This window comes from Python bivittatus, unplaced genomic scaffold (genome assembly GCF_059951505.1).
Source record: "Python bivittatus isolate LINGU-HERP-01145 unplaced genomic scaffold, Pbiv_v1 ctg000000_np1212, whole genome shotgun sequence".
NCBI classification, from domain to species: domain Eukaryota; kingdom Metazoa; phylum Chordata; class Lepidosauria; order Squamata; family Pythonidae; genus Python; species Python bivittatus.
In genome coordinates, this window is record NW_028277028.1 from 991,951 (window position 1) to 1,005,058 (window position 13,108).

Below are 13,108 nucleotides of genomic sequence, written 5' to 3' on the forward strand. Positions count from 1 at the left end.
AAGCAAAATGAAACCAAATATAGCCAAAAGCTTATGAGAAGATTAAAAAATTCTTCTGATTGTAGCTGCTGCTGCAATCAGAAATTAAGCCTTTTGACCATGCAGAGACAGGCAAACTGTCACTGAAATCCTATGCAGTTCTACAACGTTCTGAAAGGAAGCTCCACATAGGAGTAGAACCCATGTAGTATGTGTAAATCTCTGAGAGTCCAATATACTAGTTCATTTACAGTGTGTAATAAAATCATGTTTAGATGTTTATTATGCACAAAGCTATGAAAGGCAGTGGCACTAGTGTAAGTGACCATTTGAAGAACATTATTCTTTGCAAATTCAGATATTGTAACCACCTCTGAAGTTCACAATGGAATGGTTTAACAAGTAAAAATTATACAGTGTAGGTGTACAATGTGTCTGACCAACGCACTGGTATCCATCTAAAGATCATACTTCAGGAAAATGAATACCATAACGCTGTCCTACTTTTTTCAGAAAGCTGAATCCAAAAAATTGTTTAATTAAAAAGTTTTAGGATTATCTAAAAAATTGTAAGCAAGAAGTTAAAAATAGAAGCAAACAATAGCAAATATTTTTGATAAGAACTGGAGCATAATGCAAAAGTTAAGAATTTTAATGTGTTACCTATTTCACTGGACAAGATTTAGACACATATTTAATTCTTTCCACTAAATAAATTGGATTTCACTATGCTTGATTGGACCATGCCTAAAATTTGCAAAACAGCATATGAACACATAAAACAATTACTACATAATGCAAATATGGTAAACATCCAATACTTATTGCATAAACCAAATGTTTACTATAGAAAAAAGTGACAGATCAGGACACCAAATGTGCACCAAAATCGTTTCTGTAATAGAGTCATCAATATTTTTATCCAAGGAATTATACTTTCATATATTTAAGTAGCCATAGTAAAAATTAACATGTTTGATATATAATAATGTGTTCTCCTAGTAGCATTTAATGTATTTCCATTAAGCAATTCTATAGGCAAAATCTAAAAATATGCCAGCAAGGAGAAGAGTGTTACTTAGGTAACTTAGATTGTAAATGTGCAAGTATGTTTCCATAGACAAGTAATTTCGTCATCTGAGATTGTCCATATAGATATTTGGGCAAACATGTTGAGATATAAGGAGTAAATGAGCATGTACTTGTCTAGCTCATGAGTAGTCAAGAATAAACTTTTCTCATATGAAATTTGGGAATGTGAATGCTTTTCTGCAAGTAACATGGAAGCAACTGAGATTTCCCAGAGCAACACAACTCTTTGGTCAATGAATCTAGCACACTACAATGATATTTTTCACTCACTTACCTGGGAATAAACCCCACTGAAGGTAGTGAGACTTCCTTCTGAATTAGAATTTCACTAGTATTTTAGGATTTCTTTTTTTTTAATTACTTCTATATAACCACTCCCAGTTAAGGGAAGTGAGTGTTCTTCAAAAAAGACTATCCTGGATGTTTTCTAGGTTTGCCTATTTGGGTATAAATACAGAACAGAAATTTTGTATAAGCAATACAATCTTTGAAAATGTAAAAAACTCTAAATATTACTGATGGTTTGAAATGCTAAATCATAAAACATTTTTAATTTACTTAAATAAGATCATTGTTGATCTTTCAATGTCTGTTTTTTAATATGATTGTATTCAACATTTAAAAAAAATAATTGTTCTTCAAATATTTAGCAATCAAAATATAAGTTTCTGCTACTTGAGTGCACATATTTTGTTTAATTTAACAGAACTATATCCATAAAAAGCACAAGAAAAAAAAAAGAAGCTGTTTCCTATTGGGGGCAAGATTTAGTCAAAGAGGATACAAAAATTAATTGCAATAATCACTTTTTTTTTAACATAATACACAAATGCTGCCTCTTACATAGTACCTGCTTTACCACTTGTTAATCAAATATTAAACAAAGCAACATTTAACATTTCTTATAAATTAGAACACTTCAGTGCTATTCTCAACAAACATACAAAAATAATTATCAATCAACCTGACCAATTCCTCATTCCAGTGAAAGATCTGACAATCAATCGTCACTATAGACATCCCCTGCAAACGGTAGATGCACTTGACTTCCTGTGACATTGGGGAGTCTTGACAGATCAGGGAGGCTCTGGATGCGTGACTTGAGTTCTTTCCGTACCTGGGACACACCTGTTAATTTGTGCTTGTATTCCTGTAACACATGAAAAACATGTAAGTCAATCAGTCAGTCAGTCATTTTATTTTGATCATTGACAAGCAAAACAAAAGAGTCACGTCTACTGTAACTCTTTGAATATCAATGCAGCCTATACAGGACAGAAACTGACTAGAGTAAAAACAAGCCATAAAATCATATAACAAAACAAGTAAAATTGTAAATTTAAGAATTTTGGGCATAAAAATAATATAGTAAAGCATTATACAATTTATATAAGGCAATTAAATGATTATTATTTAGAATAACAGAATAGTAAATTTACCAATCTAAAGTATAGAACCATTATAGCACTAAAATCCATGGAAAAATTGTGATTGATTGTTGTTGTTTAGTCGTTAAGTCGTGTCCGACTCTTCGTGACCCCATGAACCATACTGCGCCAGGCCTTCCTGTCCTTGTGATTGATATTAATATTATATCTAGAGAAAATGTAGTGATGAAATGTATAAGGAAGAATAATATATAAGAAATGATTATGGTTTAAAAACTAAAAGTCAGAGCCCAATTATAGTGATTATTTATTTATATTGTTAAAATGACTCTGGCAGCTAATAATAAAAATAAGACAGAAATAAGAATCAATTGACAGTAAGAACATAATACACTGAGATAAAGTAGGGACTAAATGGACATCTGCATTTGAAATATCTAGATGTTTGTGGAAAAACTATTGTGTATTGTACAAACTATGGAATGGTATTTGGCCGTAGAAGCAGATTCGTCTGATAGTAACAATTTGAGACAGAGGGAATCAGTGCAACCAGGGTGTTTGATGATGACTGGGAATAGTAATTCCTGGTGAGCGTCAGCGTAGAGGGACCAGTACAATATGACATGTTCCAAAATTTCAGTTGCTCCTCCACCGCATGAGCACAATCTCTGCTCAAAAGGGATGTTCCAGTATCTCCTCTTAATGACTGCTGTTGGAAAGGCACTGAATCTAACCAAAAACAAAGCCCTTCTAAATTTAGGTGTTATGCAACTGGCTGGGTGAAGTAAACATGCAGAGTGGCTCAGAAGGAAGTTTCTGAGCAAGTGACAAATCTGACTTCTGGCCAGACTTCTCCAGACAGTAGATGGGGGTACTTGGGTCCCACTGGTTTCCACCAGTTCTGTGCTGATGGCATTGCTGGACATCTTCCGATGTTGAAGGGAAGTAAGCATGATGTGTCTTCCATCTGCTGCATTAAGTTTCCTTGGTCGGCCACTGCATCTACGGTCCTCAACGTTGCAATTTCATTATACATTTTGTGCTTCTTCAAAAGAGCTTGAACACACATCTTGAAACCCCAGTCTGCTTTGAAATTTTTGCCTGGGAGAGACCTTGCTGATGCAGTAGAACTACCATGTGTCCTGCTGCTGTGCTCAGTCTTGCCATGGTGTATGACCTGTGACATGAAACCGTCTTCCACAACCTCACCTTTGTAGCAGAGTTTGGCTGTTCCTCACTTGTTTTAAGCCTCCCACACAGCCGTTTCTGTTTCAGTTAATGACTGTGTTTCAACCTACATATGTGTTAGAACCTGCATCACCCAACTGTTGTTGTTTTCCATTGTATTGCATTCGTTGGGAGTTGGATTGATTTGTTTCTGCCACTTGTAAATAAGGAGGGGGGGTGGCTGTTAATGGTTGTAAGGGGAGTCGGGAAGCAGCTTAACCATATATGGGCAATTTAGACTGGCTTGATTGCCGGCCAGGCAGCTGGGGCCCAAAGAACCAGGAAGAAGCTCGAGGAGGAAGGAGAGAGGTCAACAACAGGTGAAGAGGAGTCACAATGCCAGGCAATAAGGGGAGGGGGGATAAATAGAGGGAGGTTTACCCAAGGCGTTAGTTTTAGCAATGTTCTGTTTACAAGCTACATAAGCTCTTAATAAAGAAGTATTTATCTGACCCAAGCCTGGTTGTGTGAGAATGCTTCAGAACTGAGAGTTGGACATCGTGACTTGACAATATGAAATTGATGATCACTAGCACCTGCTTGGTATAATTGGTTCATCATACACCTGACTCTAATCCTACAAGATCCCTGACTTTTTGCAAGTGTACAAAGTATGCAAGTGTAAGAATTGATGCTGGTTTGAAGCCAAAGGTTAGTCACACCAAATATTGATTTGATTTAGATTTTTCTTCTGTTTGCTCACTTTGCATTTTGTAAATTGATGAACATAAACAATTACAATATATATTTTTGAAAGTATTCTTACTTTACAGCATTTTTTCACACCTGCCTAAAACTTTTGCACAGTACTGTACTAAACTGAAAATGTATAATGAAATTGCATAGAATAGCGGGAGAAGTAACACCTATATTTCTGGCATCCTGCAACACCTGTCAGATATTAATGATTTAAGGTTCTTATTTAAAGCATATCTAATGTGTGGAATTACAGATATCTCATTTCTCCTGGGATAACTAGGGGTAGCTATCAATTTGCCAAGCAACTTGATTTAGGGAACTGGGCCACAGGTTGAAGCAACTCATTTTAACTTTAAAAATACAGAAAAGTATTTATAAATTACAATAAACAAGCACACTTTAGCAGTTAATAACATAAAAAATAAACACAGTATATCTATTACCACTTCCTCCACATCTTAGAAAGTTGTAAATATTGTAAAAACCTACATACTATGGAATCATAGTGAGTGAAAAGACCATTTAGGCCATGAGCAACTTGCTGCTCAGTATTAGAATCCAAATTAACTTATTCCCAACAGATGGCTGTCCAACCTCCACTTGTACATGTCCAGTAAAATAGTCTAACTTCAAATGAGCTGCCTGACTGCAAAATGGAAATGAGAAATCCACATTCCAATGCTGAGAGGCTTCTGCTGAAGTTGGATGGGACATTATGGGTTGGAAATTGCTATTATGCCCCATTTATTTCTCAGCACCTTGGCTGGAGGATGGGGGAGAGGGAGAGATACCACCTATTGCAACTTTAGCCTATGAAGTGCTTACAATAACCTTCACTTGCTGCAGAAGTATAAAAGGGATTTCTAATTAAAGTAAACCGTTTCACCAATTGTCTTAGTTTACAGCAGCCTTCTTCAATTTGGGTGTCATCTAACCATGTGGACTTCAACTCCCAGAGTTCCCAAACCAGCATGAACATAGCCGAAAATTCCAAAAGCTGAAATGCGTACCTTTGGAGGGTGCCCATATGTGGGCCCAATGTATCTTAACATGTTGTTCCAAACCAATTTTTAAACATTTTTAAAACATTTATAAATCTGCTTTCCTAATAACTTTTACAACTAAAAGCAGTTAACAAAATATATGATTAGATACAATACAAACATGTCAAAACATGTCAAAACCATAATAGTATCTACAGCAGTGGAAAAAAATCCACAAAGTAAACTGGAAAAAATGCATAAAACAAATCAAATCCTCAATATCTCTTTGGAACAACAAAATGCTTTACAGGATGGTAAAGAAACAAATTTCCAGGGAAAAGTTCCCAAATTTGGATATGACATCAGAATCCCAGTCCCACCTTCCTGATTGCTGAAAGCCAGCAGAAGGGGGAAAAAATCTAGAAAAGGACATCTAAAACGTATTATGGTCTTTCATCAAATACCCTGCTTCAGGCCATTAATAGCAGTTCCTTGGAACAGCTTCCAGGTTTTACAATTTGCTACAGCAACCCAGACGTAACCAAGGCTTGCGTGACTTCCAAGTCTTGCCAGGAAAGGCTGTAGCTTCTGAATCAATCTAAATTCATAAAGGCTATTTGACCACCTCTGCTACTTGAACAGCTAAAAGTCTCTATTTTAGGGAGTGCAGACTTTATCCCTCATTAAAAACAAACAAACAAGTTAAACTTTGATCATCAAAGTGCACATTCTTTTTTCAAAGCAGGAACGTCAGATCATTAAAAGAAGCCTACTGTTTAACTGGAGCCTGAGTTTGCTTTTCCCCCACTCAATTCTCCCACATCCATATTTTTAAACTGTAATCTTAAAACTACAGATTGCTTTGCCTTATAAGCAAATGCTTCAGGTGCTGAAGATAAACATATTTTAAATGAATAATAAATTATATGCCAACCAAATGTTTCTCTCAATCTCTTGCCATTCCTCTATGAATTATATTTACTTATATATTCTTCTTTCTGTCTCTGCACATGCTTGTATCACATATGCCTGTAGATTTTAAAGACAATAGACGGGGCTATTTCCTATGAAAAAATAAAATTAGGTTGAGAATATATTTTTAATATAACCTCCCCACCTCTCTCTCTTAGTAGGAATGCTGCCAAAAAGTGAAAAGCAAGAAAAGAGCTTTCCCCCAACTTAATAGAGATTTTGTCATAGAATGGGAAGGGGGAAGGAAGGGACTTTATATACTAACAAAACTAGTTAGGAGAAATAATCTTCAAGACAACAGATACTTGGTAAAATATGTGGACCTTCTTGTAACACATTTCCCCCTCCCAGTGCAATTGCCCCTGCACTAATGTTTTTGTTGTAAGAGAATATACATATACATATACGAAAGCAGATACAGTATAAGGTAGCATACACATACATGAAAACATATATGCAGAGAGGAGAGGTACATGCAATACTTGCAACTGATGTCCCATAATGTCCATTTAGGTTTACTATGCCCCCCTCCTTCCATACAAACCATTGATTGATCATGACTACAACATTTAAGACATTTAAAACTCACCCAAAATATTAAAAAAAACTCTAATATAAATCACCCTCCTTTGATCTTTCTCACTAAATCAGTTACCTACTGAACATTGTTTGATGCTTCTTCTCACCCACTTTCTTACAGCATACACAGAGAAAAATACTGAGAACAACCAGACAGAGACTTCTTTATTAAAAGGGAAAAGTAGTTGGAAGATTAAAATACTTGGAGCTTTATCACCAGTGAAACCTCAGTGTGGTGGTCCAGTTAACAAAGGTCAGCATCTGCAACTATACTGATCATTCCTTTACAATGTGAACAACCTGAGTGTGTGTCAGTATAATACATGCACTTCCTAATTGGTGAAATGCAGTCAATAATATGTTGGCTTGCAGGATAGTCGCTACATTTAGATATCATAGGTTGCCTACAATAGCATGAGTTTGTTTAGGGTACAACTGAATATTGGTTGTGGCATAAAGGCCAAAAGGTGTCTACATTGGCTAATACTGTCCTTACGAGAAACATGGAATGCTGTGCATGGCAAAGATATGACTAAGGCCGGTAATCTAGTCTACAGATTCTCTTATTTTGCTAAAATGAATTACAGGTAGTCCTTGCTTAATGACTACCCTGTTTAGCAACAGTTCAAAGTTATGACGCTGAAAAAGTAACTTTATGACTTATCCTCACACTTATGACCATTGCAGCGTCCATGTGGTCACATAATTGAGATTTGAGCACTTTGCAACTGGCAGGCGTTTACATCCTGTGGTCATGTGATTGCCATTTGTGCACTTCACAGCCAGCTTCTGACAGGCAGAGTCAAGAGAGGCTGGCAGTAAAATCACAAGTCACAGTCACGTGATGTCTTGCTTAATGACCATGGATGATTTGCTTAACAAATGCAGCGGAAGTGAGGTAGGTCCAGTGCAGTCATGTGATGTTTCGCTTAACAACCATGTCATTAGTGATAGATTTGCCAGTCCCAATTATGGTCGTTAAGCGAGAACTACCTGTATGTGAAAGTTTCAACTGATGAAAGGCATGTGAAAGGGTGACAGATATCTTTGGGCCTGTCAGTCAGGTTTGAATTAAGGTGGTTTGATCTTGGGGAGCAGAATTGATGAATACAAGCAGGGAAGTGGTATAGGTTGAATTGAAAGAGCTAAAATTGATGTTAGAATGGATGAATTAGTGTCTAGGTCGCTTTTTGTGGAGATAAAAGTAGCAATCGACATGTTGGTGTTCTGAATGTGGGATAGACCATTTTTGGTAGTGTCAAAGGTGAATCTTGAGAAAAAATGGACATGCTTGGTGAAATGACGTGAAAATGGATCAGAAAAAAATATATTTTTTGCTGCAAAAAATCAGGATAAAAGTAAGTTATTGCAATATGTGTACAGAGAGAGAACAGTGGCAAAGAATATAATCGAAGAGAGCAAGGAACAACTAAGATTAAAAGAGGAAGAAAACAATTTGCAGAGCAAGTTTGATGGAAATGAAAAAAAATTGGAAGTGGGTAAACAAGGCTAAACAAGATGCTGGTGTAGGTTTAATGAAGTTAAAAATAAATGTGATAAAATGATTTGTAATGAATCTAAACTGAGAAAGGACTATTTTAGAGATCTGTATGGGAATGACAAACATATGAGAACTGTGTGGGAATGATACACATATGAAGTATGGAACTGAAAGGAATGCTACTGTCCAAGAAGAAAATGGCTGAAAAGGAAGTCCTAAGTGTCATCTTGAAAATAGTAAAGCTTGCATATGGATGTAAAAAACACAAACCTTGAATGCTAATGTCCGACAACCACCACCAATAAACAGGCAGATTGCTCAACTGAGAATGGGGTTGAGAATAGGACACTGGACTTACTGTAGAGTTCTTTTCCTACGAGGATATCTCCTTCCATTGCTTCATGATTCCGTTACTCTAAATGTAGCTACACTGTGCTACACCATATGTAAAATGCACAGCCTACTGATGGATAAGCCCAGCTAATTTTACAATTTGTCTTTTTTTATATATACAAATCAGTTTTATACTATTACATTTTATTAACTACTAGTATTTGACCACAATAAAGATTTCTTCTTATTTTCCTTCCACTGCTAGGACAAGTAGGGCCAGGTAATTTTCTTCTGTTGCTTCTAGGTAGTAGTAGAGAGAAACCTCCTGGACAATTTAGGACCAGAGGAAAAAAACGTTAATAAAAGCTCCTTTGTGTAGTATGGAATAAAAGCTGTAAGAGATAATCCCTCATTGTCAAAATATTCATCTTCACTAAGGTACAGTCTGGATGCCCTGAGTCCTTGATAAGAAAAAGAACTTCATAGTAAGTATTTGTGGAATATCCTTCCCCCAGAGGTATAGATGGCCCTAATCTTGCCAATCTTTTTTAGATTTTCTAAAATTATTTTTATAAATAACTCAAGGTGGCAAACATACCTAATACTCCTTCCTCCTCCTATTTTCCCTACAACAACAACCCTGTGAGGTGGGTTGGGTTGAGAGAGAGTGACTGGCCCAAAGGGACCCAGCCAGCTTTCATGCCTAAGATGGGACTAGAACTCACAGTCTTCTGCTTTCTAGCCTGGTGCCTTAACCACTAGACCAAACTGGCTCTTTTGTAAGCTGACAAGAGTAATCCTATTTCAGTGTGTGTTCAGCCCTTAGTTTGTTTAGTTTTATGAATATCCATGATGTTTATTGTTAACTTTTAATATTACTTTAATGTTGTGTTCTTAAACTGTGTTTGCTTGACCTTGTTTATCTTGCCCAGAAACCCAGGAATGGAATGGGCTACAAATACTGTAAAACAAATAAACCTAATATTTCAGTTTCCTACTATGACCTAAGCATTTCCTCACGTGGGAGCTACTAGAATGGAACTACTTGTTGTGTCTCACAAATGCATAGGATATTAATTGAATATTAATTGAAAAGGTTGCAGAGGTGACTTCCAGGGGAGGTATGGCAAACTGAAGACAAGTCTGCAAAAGTGAAACTGTGGTAAAGACCAAGGAACCAGTGAGTAGACCGGTTCCTTGGAACCTCTCCAGATAAAGAGGGGATGGAAGATCACCCACATGTGCTCTGGATGGCTGCTCCCAGCAAGGAGACCACAGGACAGTGGTTTTCCATGGGTTTTTGAGCACCAGGAGACAACAGGATTAGCCATCTTGCTTGCAACCAAGGCAGAGACTTTTAAAGGACACTAAGTTTGCAAATCTCACTTTCTAATAACTTTTGGAAATTGCTCATTAACTACTTCTAAGCTAGTAGAGACCTTTGGAATGACAAGTTTGAAAATGCTGGGTGAGTCTGCCTTCAATCCTGAACAAAATAAAACTTTAACCATAAGCTTAAGAATTTAAAGAATCTGAAATAAACAGCAAAAAGGTAAATAAGATTTTGATCTTAGAAAGCTATAAATGGACTAAGGATAAAATTGGAATATTGAAACTTTTACAGTAAGTTTTGGGAATTAATTATAAACAACAGCTTACTGTGGTAAATAGATCCTGTTTTGGTTTTTACAAGATACAACATATATAAATAATTTCATGATTTCAAAAACTGGACACTACAGCAATCGGGGGGGGGGGGGGGACCAGGACCGGGAGATGGGGGAATTTGCCATATTTGCTCCAGCTGCAAACAGAGCCTTTCAAAGGACACTTCCCTTGCTAACTATTTTTAGAAAATGCCTATTCTGTTTCAAATAAGTTAGACGCCTGCAGAGTGACAAGACTGGAAATACCAGGTGAGTGCTTTCATTCCTCAGTATAAGAAAATGAAGATACATTTTTATAATTTTTAAGAACTTAAAATAAACAGCAAAAAGACAAGGTTTTGGCTATAGAAAATTTTAAGGGCTCAGAAAACATTGGAGTTTTGGACTTTGAACACTGAGACTTTGAAATTAATTAAAAAAAATAAATGTATGCCTTGGGGGGGGATGTTTTTGAGATTGAATTTATAAGACAAGCAATTTATAATGGTGTTTAGAGACATATTTGAAGAACTGTGTAGAGACCTGCACCATGATATGTCAGCTATGTTGTGTCTTCTTGAGAACAGTTGGTTCCCAGATGAAGATGTTACAGAACGAGATATGCAACAAAATTTACTTGAGGAAAATACAAACAAAACTCTGAATAACAATCTGTCATCGGATATACAGAGAAAACTAGAAGGAAATAAAAATGATAATCCCAGAGAGCAATTGGAATAATTTCCTTTTGTTGGATATACAAAAGAGATCGCTTAAAGTGCTAAAGAAATTTGTAACAAGGATCAATAATCATCTGAATGGATTACAGAAAAAGACTGCCTTGGATAGAAGAAAAAAGGACTACAAAGTCAGTTTATTCAACCAAGGATAATATGGAATATGTTGTTATTCTGGGTGATTCTTTCTGGATTTATTGATATCTAAATTAGAAAAATATGGTGTACTGGATTTGCTTACATTTAATATGATGTAAAAGTTTTTTTCCCCTATAGTTACTTTATGTAATCCTAATTTCATAGTACTTAAACTGGCTTTGCATGTAACTGTTTCTCTTTTTTCAAAGTAAAGAAGTTTGGAGAATTTGTCTTTTTAAAGGAAAAATGATTTCTCTTTGTTAAGTTAAATTTTAGTCTTCAGTTTATATTAGGATACTAGGATTATTTTATATTTGTGAAATGTGAATGTACTTATAGTTTAGAGACATGGAATGTATATCTCAATAGGATAAGTTGTTATTTGGAATGTTGTGTATTGGAACATATCTTTTGTAAAAGAGAAATGTTTCTTTTTGTCATGTTAAACTTGTTTTTTTCATTTTGTTTATATTAGGATATTGGGATTATTTTATGCCTTTTAAATGGGATTTTGTTATAGTTAAGAGATGAGATGTGGAATGTTGAGTCTTATACATGTTAGTTAATATTAAAAATCTTAAAGCTTTTTTGGATCTTTTGCTAGTAACTGGATTGAAGAAGATGTTACTTATTTGATTTGCCTATTGTTAAGAAATGGGTTATGGGATGAAGCGTTTTATATTTGTTAGCTAAGAGGAGGTGAAGAGATCAAGGAATTGTTTTATACTTGCCATGATGAGGGTGGGAAGTCACTTTCTGGGGGAGGGTAGAGGGTGTTTTTTAAAATATATTTTTTTCTTTTCTTGCATTTCTTTTTTTCTTCTAGTTTGTATTATCTTTTATTGTTTTATTCAAAACTTTTAATATGATTATTTGAAAAAACTGGACACTAGAGGGGACTAAAACTTTTAGGTAGAGGAAAGTATCAGGCTTGCAAGATGGTGCAAAATGTTATGACAATAAAAATATTTTTTTCTTCCTGCTGGATTTACAAATTGAAGAACTCTGTGCGATGGGACAAAGAAGAAATGAAGAGAAATCAATCCTATGACAATATTTGAATGAAGATTAAGACTATTAGAAGTAAAAGGAAGGAATGTAAAGTTGGTTTATTTGATCAAGGTTAAAATAAGATAAATTGTTACTTCTGGCTTCCCTTTATGGACTTTCTGCTGAAACCAGGACTGAAAAGATGATGCTTTATGATTTGTTTATAGATAAGAGATGGGATGTGGGATTAAGAGATAAATGTCTGTAACTTTAGAGAAGGTGAAGAGTTACTAAATGTGTTTATACTTGTGATGACGGTGGGAAATCACTTCTTTAGATATTTCTTTTCTCTTTATTATATTCTTACTTTTCTTTTTTTTCTTTTTCCTTGCACTTTTTGCTCCTTCTCTATTCTAAGTTTAGTTTGTATTAGATTTTTACGATTATAATCAACATTCATATGTGTGTGTGTGTGTATTTGCAGAGATGAAGTGCACTGTTAAACCAATAGGGTGGTGGCAAACAGGGTTCCATAATAGTGGGCTATGCAGGCTTGGATCTTACCTGACATAAAGGGTGTCTTATGGCTGACAGGAGTTTGCTGGAATGAGACATAGAGAGAGTCTGGCCTCTGCCAGTCCTTTGCCCTCTTGAAGTAAAATGTGGTGGTTTTTCAGAAATGTTTTCTGTGCCACTATTTCTTGATGTAGATGCTTGAATGCAGGCAAAAGGATGATAGACACAGGTTTGGTGACCCGTGGATGAGAGAGTTAAACTTGGATGGGAATGTGGGATCACATATCCTGAGAAGATCATAGAGTTCCTCCCTGGCCTGTAAGACACC

General features: G+C 35.7%; 1 protein-coding gene across 2 annotated transcripts in view; it reads right to left on the reverse strand.

Moving 5' to 3' along the window:
* Positions 1-734: 734 nt before the first annotated feature.
* RPRD1A (regulation of nuclear pre-mRNA domain containing 1A) overlaps positions 735-13,108 on the reverse strand; it is a 41,922-nt gene continuing 29,548 nt past the window's right edge. Inside the window, exons 7-8 of one of the 2 annotated variants that reach the window (XM_088129824.1) lie at positions 4,776-4,782; positions 735-2,221 (exon numbers count right to left, since the gene is read on the reverse strand). In XM_088129824.1, the coding sequence (XP_087985950.1) occupies positions 2,072-2,221; positions 4,776-4,782 (157 nt within the window). In that variant the 3' untranslated portion in view covers positions 735-2,071. The remainder of the gene's footprint in view (positions 2,222-4,775; positions 4,783-13,108) is intronic. The other variant, XM_007429896.4, reaches the window with a different exon arrangement.